Source organism: Ictidomys tridecemlineatus, chromosome 9 (assembly GCF_052094955.1).
Source record: "Ictidomys tridecemlineatus isolate mIctTri1 chromosome 9, mIctTri1.hap1, whole genome shotgun sequence".
In the NCBI taxonomy this organism is placed as follows: domain Eukaryota; kingdom Metazoa; phylum Chordata; class Mammalia; order Rodentia; family Sciuridae; genus Ictidomys; species Ictidomys tridecemlineatus.
The window spans coordinates 58,949,736-58,967,444 of record NC_135485.1 but is presented as its reverse complement, the minus strand read 5'-3'; the positions used below and the strand labels follow the sequence as shown (position 1 = coordinate 58,967,444).

Here is a 17,709-nt window from a genome sequence, read left to right as displayed (position 1 = left end):
TTGTAGGAAGTTTGAAATCGTTGATTTATTTTAATAACTGTGGACTTGTCTGGGTTTCTGGTTTTTTTTTTTTCAGTTTGTAAAAGTTATGTTTTCTGTAAATTTGCACATTTTATCTAAATCTTTAAATTTATTGGCATAGAGTGGTTCAAAATATCGTTTTACAGTGTTTTAAGGTCCAAAAGATATATGATATCTTTTCCAATGAGATGCTAGTTTGTGTTGCCTTTAAATCTAACTTCTGACCATATTGGTTCTCTTTATTGTGTTTGTTTTAGTGTCATTACTTTCTTCCTTTTGCTTTCTTCGGGATTCATTTGCTGTTCTTTTTCTTATTTAACATAAAATCTAAGTCATAACTTTTGTACTGCGCCTTGCAACATATCTACTTATAAATCTCTCTCTGAACATGGCTTTTGAAGCTGCATCCCACAAGTTTTAATATGCATTATTTTCATCCAGTTCAGTATATTTTCTAATATCCCTTAATCATATCTGCTTTGACCTATGAGTCATTTAGAAACTTATTTCTGAGTTTTCAAAGGAGTTTTAGTTTTCTTTGTTCTTTTGTGGTCAGAGAACTTACTCCAAGTGATTTACAGTTAAAAGAATGTATAATTTATTACCCAGCACATTCTTAATTTTTCTAAATGTTAAATGTCAAGCCAGGCATTGTGGTACATGTACTCTGTTTTAAATTGGGAGCTGAGGCTGGAAGATTGCAAGTTTGAAGTCAGCATCAGGAAGTTCATGAAAACCTATCTCAAAATAAAAATCGCTGGGGATGTATGTAACTTAGTGGTAAAGCACCCCTGGTTTAATCCCCAGCATCCCTCACCCCCATGCAAAAAAAAAGATAAATATTAAATTTATACTTGAAAAGCATACTTTTTTGTGGTTATTACAAAATGTTATATATACTGGTTTAAATTCGTTAATTGTATGGTTTGAACATGTTTTACATATATTTAATGATTTCTTTGGTCTTATTCATTACTGGCATATATAGTTGTCATGTTTTTTAATCAACTAAGACTTGCTCTTTTAATGTTATGTTAAAATCTTCCTTTTTCATTGTAGAGATCATTTAATTTTTTAATTCTTTTTATATATACATTACAGTGTATTTTGACATATTTATAAAAACATGGAGTATATTTTATTCTAATTGGGATCACAGTCTTGTGGTTGTACATGATAGTGAGAATGACTGTATTTATTATGCACATATGAAAGTTGTCAGATTTATTCCACTGTTTGCTATTCCTATTCTTTTAACTTTTAAATGACATGTAATAAGGGGTTTTTAAGTGTATTTTATATTCATAGTTATTTAAATCTTTTGTCATTGTGCTGTACTTTTCTTTGAAATTTATTTTGACATAACTACATGAAAAACTTTGTACATGTGTTCTCTTTGCTTCAGATTGGCATTGTATATTTTTGTTTATTTGACTTTTACGTATCTTAACCTTTTTTTCATCTTTGCTTTGGATTTTTTTTTTTTTTTTTTTACTATTTTTCTAGTTTGAGGTAGAAATTTCTATTGGTTTGAAATCATCCCTCTTTTTTTAATGTAAGCATGTAGCACTGTGAATTACCCTATCAAAAACTACTTTATCTGTACCCCACAAAATTTTGGTATGCTATATATATATAGTTTCATTTTCATTCAATTTCCTTTGAGACTGCCTCTTTGATTGACAAATTATTTAGAAATGTGTTATTTAAATCTCACATGTTTTAAAAAATATTCCTGTTGTCTTTCAGTTGATTATTGTTTTGATTCCAGCTTGCAACTAGTTGAAAAATTTCTCTGATATGTTGAAATTTGTGTTATGATCCAGGATACTGTCCATCTTGGTGAATATTCCACAGGCTCTGGATAAATATAAATATTCTACAGTGGTTCAGTGGAATTGTCTATAAATAAAAGTTAGATTATCTTGGTGATGGTGGTCAGTTCTCATTTTTAATTTTACTATCTAGTAGTCCTTTCAAATGGTGATTTGGGGATGTTAAAGTTGCCCTTTATAGGGGTTGGGATTGTGACTCAGTGGTAGAGCATTTACCTAGCATGTGTGAGGCACTGTGATTTTGAGCCTCAGCACCATAAATAAACAAATAAATAACAAATGTATATATGTCTATCCACCACTAAAAAAAAGTGGATTTTTTTTTCTTTGTCAGTTTTTGTTTTAGGTATTTTGAAGCTCTGTTGATTAGTACATACATATTTAGGATTGCTATATCTTAGTGGATTGGTTATTTTCTCAATATGTAATGAATTACCTTTTGTGTTTCTTGCATTTGCTTTGAAACATGTAGCCATTTCTGGTTTTTAACAATTAATGGTATTATAGCATATAATTTTTCATTCTTTTATTTCCAACTTTTCTTTGTTGTATTTGAGAGATTTTTTTGTAATCAGCATATAGTTGTCATGTTTTTTAATCAACTAAGATTTGCTCTTTTAATTTTCATTTTTAGTAATGCTAGATACTTGCACTGAGCACCAGAATAGTTATTGTTATAATTTTTTGATTTAAGAAGCTGATAGGGAAAGTCTATAGTATTTATCCCTAATTTTACCCATTCCTTTTTTTTTCTTTTTGATGTTTTGTTTCTTCTGTTGTATTTTTCTTCCTGTTTAGAGAGCTTCTTTTAGTTATTATTTATGAGTAGTTCTATAAGTGGATCTTAATTTTCCTTTGTCTTAATTTTCTTAATTGTCTTAATTTTCTTTCTTTTTTTAATTTTCTTTTTTGTCTTTTTTTATTGGTTGTTCAAAACCTTACAAAGCTCTTGACATATCATATTTCATGCATTAGCTTCAAGTGAGTTATGAACTCCCATTTTTACCCCAAATACAGATTGCAGAATCACATCGGTTACACATCCACATTTTTACATAATGCCATACTAGTAGCTGTTGTATTCTGCTACCTTTCCTATCCTCTACTATCCCCCCTCCCCTCCTCTCCCATCTTCTCTTTCTATCCCATCTACTGTAATTCATTTCTCTCCTTGTTTATTTTCCAATTCCCCTCACAACCTCTTATATGTTTTTTGTATAACAATGAGGGTCTCTCTCCATTTCCATGCAATTCCTCTTTTCTCTCCCTTTCCCTCCCACCTCATGTCTCTGTTTAATGTTAATCTTTTCTTCCTGCTCTTCCTCCCTGCTCTATTCTTAGTTGCTCTCATTATATCAAAGAAGACATTTGGTATTTGTTTTTTAGGGATTGGCTAGCTTCACTAAGCATAATCTGCTCTAGTGGCATCCATTTCCCTGTGAATTCCATGATTTTGTCATTTTTTAGTGCTGTGTAATACTCCATGGTGTATAGATGCCACATTTTTTTAATCCATTCATCCATTGAAGGGCATCTGGGTTGGTTCCACAGTCTAGCTATTGTGAATTGTGCTGCTGTGAACATCGATGTGGCAGTATCCCTGTAGTACGCTCTTTTAAGGTCTTCAGGGAATAGACCAAGAAGGGCAATAGCTGGGTCAAATGGTGGTTCCATTCCCAGCTTTCCCAGGAATCTCCATACTGCTTTCCAAATTGGCCGAACTAATTTGCAGTCCCACCAGCAATGTAGAAGAGTACCCTTTTCCCCACATCCTCACCAGCACTTGTTGTTGTTTGACTTCATAATGGCTGCCAATCTTACTGGAGTGAGATGATATCTTAGGGTGGTTTTGATTTGCATTTCTCTGACTGCTAGAGATGGTGAGCATTTTTTCATGTACTTGTTGATTGATTGTATGTCCTCCTCTGAGAAGTGTCTGTTCAGGTCCTTGGCCCATTTGTTGATTGGGTTATTTGTTGTCTTATTGTCTAGTTTTTTGAGTTCTTTGTATACTCTGGATATTAGGGCTCTATCTGAAGTGTGAGGAGTAAAAATTTGTTCCCATGATGTAGGCTCCCTATTTACCTCTCTTATTGTTTCTCTTGCTGTGAAAAAACTTTTTAGTTTAAGTAAGTCCCATTTGTTGATTCTTGCTATTAACTCTTGTGCTATGGGTGTCCTATTAAGGAATTTGGAGCCCGACCCCACAATACGTAGATCGGAGCCAACTTTTTCTTCTATCAGACGCAGAGTCTCTGATTTGATATCAAGGTCCTTGATCCATTTTGAGTTAACTTTTGTGCATGATGAGAGGAGGGGATTCAGTTTCATTTTGTTGCATATGGATTTCCAGTTTTCCCAACACCATTTGTTGAAGATGCTATCCTTCCTCCATTGCATGCTTTTAGCCCCTTTATCAAATATAAGATAGTTGTAACTTTGTGGATTAGTCTCTGTATCCTCTATTCTGTACCATTGGTCCACCCGCCTGTTTTGGTACCAGTACCATGCTGTTTTTGTCACTATTGCTCTGTAATATAGTTTGAAATCTGGTATCGCTATATCGCCTGATTCACACTTCTTGCTTAGAATTGCTTTTGCTATTCTGGGTCTTTTATTTTTCCATATGAATTTCATGATTGCTTTATCTATTTCTACAAGCAATGCCATTGGGATTTTGATTGGTATTGCTTTAAACCTATAGAGAACTTTTGGTAATATCGCCATTTTGATGATGTTAGTTCTGCCTATCCATGAACAGGGTATATTTTTCCATCTTCTAAGATCTTCTACTTCTCTCTTTAGGGTTCTATAGTTTTCATTGTATAAATCTTTCACCTCTTTTGTTAGGTTGATTCCCAAGTATTTTATTTTTTTGGAGGATATTGTGAATGGAGTGTTTTTCCTCATTTCCGTTTCAGAAGTTTTGTCGCTGATATACAGAAATGCCTTTGATTTATGCGTGTTGATTTTATATCCTGCCACTTTGCTGAATTCATTTTTTAGTTCTAATAGCTTTTGTAGACCCTTTTGGGTCTTCTAGGTATAGAATCATGTCACCGGCAAATAGTGATAATTTAAGTTCTTTTCTAATTTTTATGCCTTTAATTTTTTTCGTTTGTCTAATTTTCTTTCTCTTTATTTTTCTTTGTCTGTTAAAGTCTTTATTTCCCTTGAGTTTTAAATGATAGTTTTGCTGGTTACAGAATTTGCAGTTGACAGTTATTTTCTTTGGTTTACAGAAGTTTAGTCTGTTTTGGTATGGATTTCTCTGAGGTTATTCACCTTTTTGGATTTGTAGGTTTGTTTCTAACACAAATCTGGAAACTTTTATCCTTTATCTCTTAGAATACTTTCTTCATCCCCACATCCTTTTTCTTCTGGAACTCTGATGATATGAATGTAGATCTTTGGTTATACAGTTTCAAAGTCCTTCAGGTTCTGTTAAAAGTCTTTTTTCTCCCATTTTACCCCGTATACAGCTTGCAGAATCACATCAGTTACACTTCCATTGATTTACATATTGTCATCCTAGTGTCTGTTGTATTCTGCTGCCTTTCCTATCCTCTACTATACCCCCTCCCCTCCCCTCCCCTCTCCTCTTCTCTCTCTACCCCCACTACTGTAATTCATTCGAAGTGTAACTGATGTGATTCTGCAAGCTGTATACGGGGTAAAATGGGAGTTCATAACTCGCTTGAATCAAAATGTGAAATATGATATATCAAGAACTATGTAATGGAGGGGTAAGACAAGATAATACAAATGGAAGAAATGATTTACAGTAGAAGGGGTAGAGAGAGAAAAGGGGAGGGGAGGGGGGATAGTAGAGAATAGGACTGACAGCAGAATACATCAGACACTAGAATGGCAATATGTCAATCAATGGAAGGGTAACTGATGTGATACAGCAATCTGTATACGGGGTAAAGTTGGGAGTTCATAACCCGCTTGAATCAAACTGTGAAATATGATGTATTAAGAATTGTGTAAGGTTTTGAACGACCAACAATAAAAAAAAAATTAAAAAAAAAAAGTCTTTTTTCGTTTTTGTTCTGATTGAGTTCCATTAATTTATTTGCAGTTACTGGTTTTATCTTTTGTTACCTCTGTAACTATGCTCTTCTAATATCTTTAAAATTTTGGTTATTTTTCAATTTGATAAATTCTAGTTTAACCCCCACCCCCACCCCCAATAACTTCTTTGCCTGGGTTTTTCTATTCTTTAATTTGTTTCAAGGGAATTTGTTTTTACTTATAAAAATTGTTGAGAGGCCCTTGATTCTTTCTGAATCTTCTGTTTTAACAGACAAATATCCTATTGAGGTTTTGCATGTAATTCTCTTGTCCTTTTTCAGGCTCAGTTGACGTCATCACTACAGACAGACCTAGGCTCACTGCTGCCAGCCACTGTGAGGTGTGGGTGGGATGAAGGGGTAGTCAGGTTTTGCTGGGGATGTTGCCTTTGGCAGACTGGATGGTCACCAGTTTATTTATTTATTTTATGTGATATTAGCTCACACTTCTCTCTATTCCTTTCTTTTGTCATATCATTGACCATGCAGTTTTACCTTTAAACAATTAACTTTATCTGACACCAATACCTGATTCTTCTTTTAAAATTTGTTAAAATTCCTGTTAAAGCTAAAATTTCCTTTGGTTTCTACCTTTAATTCCAGTTCCTCTGTGTAGGTTATCACATTTAAAAGTTGGGTCTGTTTCCTTGTACTTTTTGGGCAGCCATTTACATGCAAAAGTTATATCAGGAGAAATTTTGTACTGTAACTTTTTTTAGAGTATGGTTTTATATTTTCTAATAAACTATCATATTCAATCCTTATACATTTTGCTACTTTTTTTCTTAGTAGGATTCCTTGGATGTCTTTACACTTTAACATATAAGTGTCTCAGTTTTTCTTCTAACTGGTAAAGTCTTTCTTAAAAATGGATATTAGTTAGCTGTTTACCTTTGCTTTTTTTATTATAAAACAATAGGGTAATTCATATTTTTTTGAATGCTGCTTTAAGCAGATAGGACTGAATCCAGGAAATAAAATTTCTAGTTCATAGGAACATGAATGCTTTAAGTTTTATAAGATGATACCAATTTGTTCCGAGATAATTGTTCTAGTTTATATTCTTACCAGCTAAATATTCAAGTAGCTATTACATTATCACAAACGCTGGATATTATTAAATTTGAAATTTTTTTGTCAATTGGGTAGACATATACTGCCTTACCTTTTAAATTTTCCTGTTACTAGTGAGATTGAATGTTGGCTCTTTCAGTGTTGTTGATGAACTACTTAGACTGATATATAGTTTTAGTTAAGATTTGGAAAGCACCAAAATGTTGACATTAATTACTTGTTTTATTTTGAGAAGCTTGATTTCTAGATTTTTACCCACAACAGCTTAGGTAGATTTTGCTATTAAGGATCTCAAGTGCTAGAATGTTCTTTGTTTACTCTTATTCTATTTGTAGAATGCTTTTTTGAGACAAGTTGCTGTGATTCTGGAATGGTACTTCCAGTAGGCATGATTATTTTCTAGGATTGAATATATTGAACTAGCTGGATGATTTGTTCTGATAACTTTTCTTTCTTTCTGCCAAGATGTGGAATATGTGAAATAATGTTCATTCTGCTCTAAAAAGTGTGGTTGTTAAAACAGAGTAGTATTCTTTAAATAAATATTTGGAGCACCAGAATGATTAGTAAAGTGACACTCTTAAAGGTCTGGGATACTTTTGTCAGAATTTCCAGAGCTGAATGAAAATGGAGTGATTTTGTTTTAAAGGAGTACATTTCTCAGCTACTAATACCTTGGACAAATCTGCAGACTTGAATGATTTGTTATGTAATTGCAAAGATTTTCAAAAAGAAGAAAAGGAGGTCGTTAAATCTTAGTTATTTTCTTTCATATAGTAATTGGCTAGTTTTAGTTCATGGTATTGATAACCATATCTGAGCAATTTAATGTTTAACTACTGCCTTCCTTTTTTTTCTTTTTTTTGACCATTGCAGTTCTAACCTTTTGCTTTGCACTGACATTATAAGAGAGATAAAGTAAGACCAGGAAGTGTAAAAAAAAAAAAAAAAAAAAAAACCTAGAAAATTCAAGTTTTATTATACATTCAAGTGCGCCACCGTCCCCCCTTCCCCTGTTTTAAAGATGTTTGAACATTTTAATTTGTCAGCCTGTTACAATTTTATATGGCTTTGATTTCCTGGCAGGAAACAAGGCTGACTCAACACAATTTACATACGTAATTAAGACAGTAAGATTTTACTTAAGGTTTTAAATAGGTACCTTTCATAAGTGCAAGTGAAAATGCCATTAATGAGTTTCCTAATGTCCTTTTCTGATGTTTTATGTTCTCTTCATAGCTCTTCTTAAATTTCCTTTGGTTTCTAAATCCTCATTAAATTTCAGCATTGGATTTTTAAGTCAGTTTGTGGACCATTACAGTTGAATAGAAACCAGGTTGATTTTTCCTTATAAATTGACACTGATTTTAGAAACACACGAAATTAACTTTTGCTTACATTTTTTTTTTCCCCCTAGTTCATCCAGAGCAGCTTCCTCCGAGGCCATGGATTACATTAAAAGAACGAGACCAAATTCTGCCATCAGGTAGTTTCTCATTCTTATTTGACTCTTTTCAGAGATACTTGAAATACCATTTAGGCTTCACAGTCTCTAGTTAACAGTCCTCATTTTACCTTCCATGGTTAGATGAATTTAAGAATATTTAAAATTCATATTAAGATAGGCTTATGCACAAGTTATTTTGTATCTTTCACAGAGATGCAACTCCTGGAAGGTAGATCTATATCTTAATGATAAATTAACTTAATGGAACTGGTAATAAAATATACTGGTCTAGGGTTGTAGAAATAGTACAGGGTAAGTATTTGTGCAATTTAAGGGTATAATTTAGCATGTCTAGAATTGTAATAATATAGAAAATATAAACCTTTGTTTCTCTGTAGGGACCAGTAGCAGTTTATAGAACTTCATTTATAGAATTTCATTTATAAAATGCTTATATGACAGATGAGACATTTTTGAGGTTGGGAGTTCTACTTGAAATAAAATTATAAATTATGGTTTCTTCCAATGACTTGTTTCATCACAAGTAGTAATTCTCATATTAATTTCAACTTAAAATTAAATGAAGATTTCCACTGTTTTGATAGAAGAATAAACCAGTCATTGAATACTGCTACTGGTACTTTAATAATTTTTAAAGGGTAAATCACAGTTAGAATGTATTATTGACATGTTGAATAATATAAAAGCCCTTCTGCTTATGAATTTTTGGCTTTTTTTTAAAGATTCAGAACAAAACATTTGATTTAGTATTTATTTTATTTAGTATTGGGAAATGTGGGAAGTGTAACCTTCATGTTTCTATTTGCATTTTAATAACTCTGAGAAATATAATATACAATATAGTTTTGTGTATGCCTAGGGTAATACTTCTAAAATCACCACACATTAGAACCCTAGTTTCAACCTGTCAGAAAGGGCACTGTGTCATTGTTATCATGAATAACAGTTATTCCTTATCACGACGCACATTGGTGGTATAAGTAAAAAGAACACCAAGGCTTTCTACAAAGCCTTTTATTTTATACTTGGTCTTCCCTAGTGTGTAATTAATCATAAGCTTTCTAATACTAAAAACACCATTTTCTAGTTCTTCAGAGTAATTTCCCTTTGAATATGAGTGGATGTAATTTTGAAGAAATGCTTTCCTAATATCACATAGCTATATTTCTTTCAAGAAAAAGAACAGCAGAAATAAGTTTTCATAGTTGCTGAATTCTCAAAGTAGTGTATTCTTGGGATTTTCTCTTTTGAAATATTAGTATGGATTTTTTTGTGTGTGTGGGTGTCTTCAGGTTCATGGTGTTTCCCTGAGACTCTTAAGTGCTTACAAAAGATACTAACAATTCTAGCCTTTTTAAAATTACTGATGCATAAGGGGATGTCTATCTATAATAAATGATGATAAATAATAGTGATTTATTATGATAAACTAAGCTAACATTGTAGAAAGGTACCAGATAGTAATTAAGTGTGAACGAGCAGTGATAAGGGCACCTTAAATAATTTTTAGTTGTGTTTAAAAACTACAGGCATACTACTAATATAAAGAATTTTGGATATTTTATAGGAATTAAAATTTATGACTTTTTTCTATAAAAAAATCTCACTTCACAAAAGTCTTAGAAACAAAATGAGTGAATAAAAGTCTATCTTGCTTCTTCTTATTTCCAAAAGACATTTCAAACCCAGAGAAGCAGAGTAAGGTAAACTCCTGGTGCTCACTTTACAATATATAGTGATTTGGAAATGGTTCTAGGCCATTTCAAAGATAGATGATAAGAGAATACAAATAAGTCAAATTGAAATTTAGCCCTCAGTATACAAAATGACTATTAGATACCTGGGGGATCATTTATCTGAATTTTTCTTCATACCTTTTCTATCCTCTGAAATGGAACCAGCCTCAATTAAGTATTACTTTATCTTGGATTCTCCACCATATCTGCTCATTATAAAAACCTGGTATGACTTTTAAAAATATAAATACTAGGAACCTAATATTCTGACTTAGTCTGGAGTCACACTCTAGATATCAGCATTTCCCCCTTCTTTTAAGCTCTACAAAATAATTCTAATGGGCATCTAGGATAGAAAATTATAAAACTTAGGACTGTTAAGACTTTAACATATGTGTGCTTATGGATCTCTTGGATTGTTCAGCAGGTTATTTGTGGGGTCAGAGATTTTGCATTTCTGAGGGTACTAGGTAATCACTGATACTGCTGGACCTTAGAGAACAATTTAAGTAACAAGGATACAAACCATCTTCTACAGGTTGTTAGTTTCTTTACAGTCCTTTTCTTTGTTTAATTTTTTGTACCAGGGATTGAACGCAGGGGCACTTAATCACTGAGCCACCTCTCTGGCCATTTTTATATTTTGTTTAGAGATAGGATCTCACTAAGTTGCTTAGGGTCTCACTAAGTTGTGGAGTCTAGCTTTGAACTCACTATCCTTCTGCTTCAGCCTCCTGAACCTCTGGGATTATAGGTATGCACCATATATCTGGCTGCTTATAGTCTTTTTATAGTTCAAGGACATTTTCAAAAATGAGAATTTTATTTCAGAAATGAACATTGGGTAAAAAGGTTACTCTGATTACTAAACTTTATTGGTTCACACTTTTCTGGTTCAGAGAACATTAAAAAGCCCAGGAAAAAGAATGGATATTTTGGTAATATGAAGTAATGAAATTAGAGACAGTTAATTAGAATGAAACCAAAATTTAACTTTGTTCTACAAAAAATTTTTAAGCAAATTACATGCAAAAAATTAATAGTGACTTAAAATTTGATATTTTAATTTAAAGTTTCTCAATCTCAATTGTTAACATCAGTGATCTAATTCTAGATGAATAAACGAACTATGGTGTGATGAATTCCAATGAAGTTTTACGAGATACAGTTTAACAAAATCTTACTCCTCCCCTGGGCATTTTACAATGATGATATTTGGGGTATGTGTATGTAATTATTCAGGTGTGTATGTGATATTGCTTTAGAAGAAGTTGCCTAATCATCTCTCTTTTGTCTGTTTTTTTCTCCCACTTCTTAGCATCATTCACAGTTATGTGTTACAATGTGTTATGTGATAAATACGCTACCCGGCAGCTATATGGCTATTGCCCTTCCTGGGCATTAAACTGGGAATACAGGAAAAAGGGAATTATGGAAGAAATTGTTAACTGTGACGCAGATATCATTAGTCTTCAGGTAACACTAGAAATTAAGTTGTCTTTAACTTAAAGGTGAACTTAAAAACAAAAGAAGATCCTCTTCTGGGATTCTGTGTTCAAAGCAAAACTCTAAAGGAATTATTTTATCTCCTTGTCTTTAAAAAACCAAAAAGGTTAATTTTAATAAGCATTTAAGAGATCTCCACAGGGAAACTATTTTGTTCAGTACAGCTATGCACTTGTATTCATTTACTATTTTCTGAAGTCTTACCCATTATCCATTTTAACAATTCACCTTATGAAGAAATCATTGGTATTGCTGAAAGAAAAATTTACAGAAGATTTTCAGTTTTTCAGAACTATAAATTTAATGTATAATAGAGTCTAGAAAAAAGCTTGCCCACAGTTTTTCTTTAAAGATAACCATTTAAAGATATTATACTATAAATCCTACTTTTTACCTTACTTTATAAACCACCACTGAAATTGATATTCTTCCCCCCACCCCTTAATTCATGCAGTTTTATTTTAGGAAATGTATAATGTCTGCTGGACTTTTTGAAACACTGAACATAATTTTAAAAATTCTTCTTGCTTCCTCTTAAGGCCTTAGGTCTCCAAGGGAGTAAAATACTGATGAAAGGACTGACTCATAAAAGGCCCAGTAGTTGAAGTTGCATACCCTTGAATTGGAGAGGGAGACCTTAAGAGTCTTCTATTCAGTAACACTTCATTATTAATGAATTTAAATGAAGAAGAAATGTTGTTTTTAAAAAAATTTTTTAGTTGTAGTTGAACATAATACCTTTATTTTATTTATTTTTATGTGGTGCTATGGATCGAGCCCAGCGTCTTACATGTGCTAGGCGAGCGCTCTACCGCTGAGCCACAACCCCAGCCCCAAGAATTGTGTTTTTAATGAAATATGTTCTGTGTTCTTCTTCTCAACACTTAGCTAATGATTAGCCAAAAACATGAGTAGATTTCGTTTATTTTTTTCTTAGTAACTTCCAAAGCACTTTAAGTGCTTGAAAATGTATTTAATATTTTTTATTGATAATAATTGTGTATTTTAATGGGATATAGTGGGATATTTTGATACATGTATTTTTTTAATGGGCCTTTATTTTGTTCATTTATTTATATGCGGTGCTGAGAATTGAATAATTGCCTCACACATGCTAGGCAAGCGCTCTACCACTGAGCCACAATCCCAGCTCCTGATACATGTATTTCTACTGTGGAATGATCAAATCAGGCAAAGTAACTTGTCTGTTACCTCATACCATTTCTTAAAGGTGTTTCAAAAAAATACATTCTGTTTTGGCATATCCTAATAAGAAAAATGATTACTTATAAATAAATATATGCATGTGTGTATATATGTTTTTTTTTTCTTTTCTGTGTGTGTGTTGGGCAGAGGGTAAATTGAGGATTGAACCCAGAACCTGTGCATGCTAGGCAAGCACTCAAGTACTGAGCTGTCCCCTTTTAAATTTTATTTGGAGCAGGGTGTTGTTGAGTTGCCTAGGCTGATCTTGAATTTGTGATCCTCATGTTTGAATCTCCTGAGTAGCTGGGATTACAGGCCTGTACCACCATGCCCTGGTACTTTTACATATTTTTTTTTTTGTAATAGAGTATGTTAATGATTTTTAAATGTTGCTTGAGAAATAAAGTTTAAAAATCTATAAAAATTAAATTTCCTTATGAACACTGAGAGGGACACAGAATTGGGGGGCAGGAGGAAACAAATAAAATTAGGCTATTTTAGTTATTGAACTGTTTACCTTTTGGTTTAGTATTTATAGTAATAACAGCCTCACATCCTTCTAAATAATGTATAGTTTGAAGAATGATTCATCATAATTTAAGATGACTTTTTCTGTTATAGAAATAATAACTGTCTGATAGTGTTCATTCTAGAAAAGTTGAAAATTTTGAAAAAATATAAAACATGTTGCAAGAAGATCCTGTTCCCATATCCCCAAAGATAGTGGCTATGCTAAAACTTCTATTTTTCTTCTACACATTCCCTTACCAACTTACATTTACCTGTATATTTTCAAAATAAAATTGGTTATTGGCATATTTTTTTTCTTGATAATTGTATTTAATGCATTTTCCATGTTAACTAACATTCTTCAAAACCAGTTAATTATACAAACATATATTAATTGATTTAATTTTTTTCCTTCTGTTGGGCATTTACTAGTTTGTAAGTTTTTGCTATTATAAAATCATGCTGTTATGAGTATCTTCAAACATAAATTCTCTTCATATTTGATTTTTTGGAAAGATTTGTTAAAAATATGATGAAAGAGTGATCGATATTATTTGAGAGACCATTGATTGAATAACTGATATTCAGGTACCTAAACATTTATAAAAAGTATATTTTTTTTTCTTGATTTTGTTTCTCAATCTTGGGTATCATTCTTTCCCACCATAGTTTATTATTTATTTTTAAAATAAATAATTTAAAAAATTACCTCTCTGTATAAAATGTTCTATTACCTACCACCTTAATCTATATCATATGTCCAGCTTACTCGGTCTTGAGAAAGTGAATTATATTTGAATAAACTCTAAATTGGAAGTCTAGAGACTTGGGATGTATCCTACTCCTGTTACTAACTAGCTGTGTGAACATAAGAAAATCATGCCACCTTTCTGATTCTTTCATGTTTTACCTTTGCTAAATGACAGCTTGGCAGCTGTTAATAATAAGGTAAGATAGATAATATTCATTATGTGAACTGTTTGAACTTCGTCATACCTTACTCATAATGTTGAATATTCCTATGTCCCAATCAGTGTTTCCCGGTGTCATTTAGATAACAAGTTTTCTTTCATCTCAGGAAGTGGAAACAGAGCAATACTTCACTCTCTTTCTGCCAGCATTGAAGGAGCGTGGATATGATGGATTTTTTTCTCCAAAGTCACGTGCCAAAATCATGTCTGAGCAGGAGAGAAAGCATGTGGACGGTTGTGCAATATTCTTCAAAACAGAAAAGTAAGTTAAGGAAACAGCAAAACAGTGTAAATTTATTTATTTAATTGTTACACATTTAAAATCGACTTTGGTTTGACCCTAAAAAACAAAGCTAAAAACAAATGTTACAGAAGTTAAAAACTGTTGGTAGTGTTTTTTTTTTTTTAAAGACTGTATATTGGAAACAGGGATGTATATTGTATTATTCTTTATGCTTTTATTGTCAAATTACATGAAAAATTTTAGAAGTAGACTTGAATATGGTTTCATAATTTTTTGAAGATATATTTTTATAAAGTAAAAGTTTTTGTGATAAGTGAAAATTGTTGCCTTTTAAGATTACCAATAAGTCATCTGGGTTTCTTTTCTTTTCTGATAGTCGGCTTTTTCAGAATCATTGATTTTTTTTTCAACCTTTTCCTCATTTGAATTATCATTGTTTATTTACTCATTTATTCACTAAATGTTTGCTGAGCATTTGTTTGTGCCAGGTCCCATACTAGGCATGATAGACAAAAAAAGATAGACAAGTCATAGTTTCTGATTTCACTGAAAGCTCAAATCTAGTAAGAAGAGATAGGCACAGTGGACAATTGTAATATGCACAAGAGAGATAAGAATAGATCAGTAAGGCTGGACAGAGGAGAGGCTCTGAGCTTATAGAAGTGAGGAGTTAGAATAAATTGAAACAGAGCAGTGGAAATTGCATGAAGTCTGATAAATGTTGAATCTGGTGGTTGATTGGGAGTTGATACATTAGATGGGGAATTATCTACTTATAGAATAAACACATATATGCTTGTGATTATTTCCATTATTTCCCTTTTGGTCCCTATTATAACAAAGCCAGTCAATACTTTTGTTGACATAATATCTTACCAGTATGACATACTATCTTAGGTAAATAAATTCAGTGAATTTGAAAAATATTTGGTACACTTTTTATTCATTTTTTCCCCTTTTCATTTATATATACATAATTTCCTGTCTTTTCCATGAATTTTTAGTGGAGATAATCTCATTTTGGTTTATATTTAGTAATGTGCCCTATGTCTGAGGTTAGAGTATACTGAATTCCAAATTTTTTATGAATTTTAAGAGTAAGAGTTACTGTTTTTTCCATAGTGTTTATGATAGGCCAGGTCTTTTCTAATTATCTATATGGATTGTCTTATTTAATTTTTAAAGCGAGCACTCCTCCAAGGTAGGCAAAGAAGTATTTCCTGTTTTTTTTTAATATTTATTTTTTAGTTGGACACAATATTTTATTTATTTATTTTTATGTGGTACTGAGGATCAGTGGAACCCAGGGCCTCGCCCCTGCTAGGTGGGTGCTCGACCACTGAACCACAACCCCAGCCCCCTGTTTTTTGTTTGTTTGTTTGTTTGTTTTTTGTTTTAATAGATGAGGATACCAGGGCATGCCCTGGTTCAGTAACTTGTCCATGGTTACACCGCAGTCTAACTTTATAGTCCATGCTTTTAACCACTATACTAAAGAATTCTTTTGACATTTTCTTTTCACATCTATTATTATTTATCTCTTTCAAGATTGCCTCATTTGAGAAAATTGCTTTAAATTTGACATTTGTTACATTTTTTCATCGTATTTTATACTATGTTTAGTTTAAGAGTACATAGATGTGATCCAGAAAAGGAGGGTATGAGGCAACTCATGGGCAATTATACTGTCTTCTTAACTATGTTAACATCGTTCCTTTTTATAGGTAAGGAATATTACTTAAGTCTTTTTTTTTTTTTGTACCGGGAATTGAACCCAGGTTTCTTAAACACTGAGCCACATCTCCAGCCGGTTAGTCACATGATAGCCAATCAAATTACTTTTAAACCACAAGTTGGTAAGAAATTGAGTTATTTCTTTGTCTGAAGGCTTGTTTTGGACATTCTTCCTGCATATGAATACACAACTGAATAATCTTTTTCATGGGAGAAGGTTTTTGTGTCCTTTATTATACCCATGTGATTTTTGTTTAAATTTTTCTAAAAGGCAGAAGAATTCTTAGGGAAAAAAGTGTCAGTAATGATGCTTATAGTATCTGTATGCCAGTCATAGAGTACAAATAATAAATGAATTTAAATACTAAAAGAAAAGTTTAAGATTTTTCATATTACCAATGCTTGGTGAATTTAGATTAGTGATTAGAAAAAAACTATAAATCAATATGTATATTTAAAAAGAAGCATCTAATAGAAGCAATGAAAGAAGACCTATGTATTTCAAAATGATTTCTTCATAAAATAAACAGAAAAAAGGTAAATGGTGCAAGATCATAGCTATTACCATTAATAGTGGAAATCATTCTTCTGAAATGCAGAGTAGCTAAAAATTCTTAAGGTTCAAATAGCATATTCAATTCTTATTTAACTTTCAGTAGAAAAAGGGAACTGTCTTTGGTTCCTTAGTTCTCAACTACCTGAGAACAGATGCTGAAGCTAGTGAAAAGATTTGAGAGACACTTTGCTTTAGTGTTTCTCAGTGTCAAAGAAGAGAGTGTTAATTATAATCACGTGTTTAGGAAAGCTAGTTTTATTTTTCTGAACTTTTTGAAACCAAAGACAATAAAAAGAAGATGCTTCAAGAAGACTAGGAGCTTTTAGAAGTATGGCAATACTGTCATAAATTGTACCAACAAAGAAAGTTGGAAACATCTAATAAAACAAATAATTATATTCAGGATCATTTTAAAAGAATTGTTTTCTAAATGAAGAAAAGCATATTTTTAAAAACAGTTTTAAGAAACTATAGTCATTGCCAAGAAAATTAAGAAAAACCAAAGACTTGGTAGAAGTGCTGAGGAAAACACTCAACAAGGAGGGTATTTTAAGTTTCAGTATGCTGTATAAATAACAAAGGATAGACCCACTGTGATTGTGTAAATACTAATTGAATAAGGAAAAATAGCCGCTCTTCCTTTCCCACCTGGGCCCAGCAGAGTGGAACCTGCAAAGAAAAATGGTGGCAAGAAGAATAACGGCCCTTCTGCTGCTTGAGGTTTTGATTCAGGAATATAACATCAGCATTCATAAGCACATCCATGGAGTGG

General features: G+C 32.2%; 1 protein-coding gene across 2 annotated transcripts in view; it reads left to right on the top strand.

Annotated features, from left to right (window-relative positions):
* Cnot6l (CCR4-NOT transcription complex subunit 6 like) overlaps window positions 1-17,709 on the top strand; it is a 101,591-nt gene that overhangs the window by 62,848 nt on the left and 21,034 nt on the right. For both annotated transcript variants that reach the window (XM_078021443.1, XM_013363744.4), the window contains 3 exons: window positions 8,424-8,492; window positions 11,529-11,686; window positions 14,511-14,665. In XM_078021443.1, the coding sequence (XP_077877569.1) occupies window positions 8,424-8,492; window positions 11,529-11,686; window positions 14,511-14,665 (382 nt within the window). The remainder of the gene's footprint in view (window positions 1-8,423; window positions 8,493-11,528; window positions 11,687-14,510; window positions 14,666-17,709) is intronic.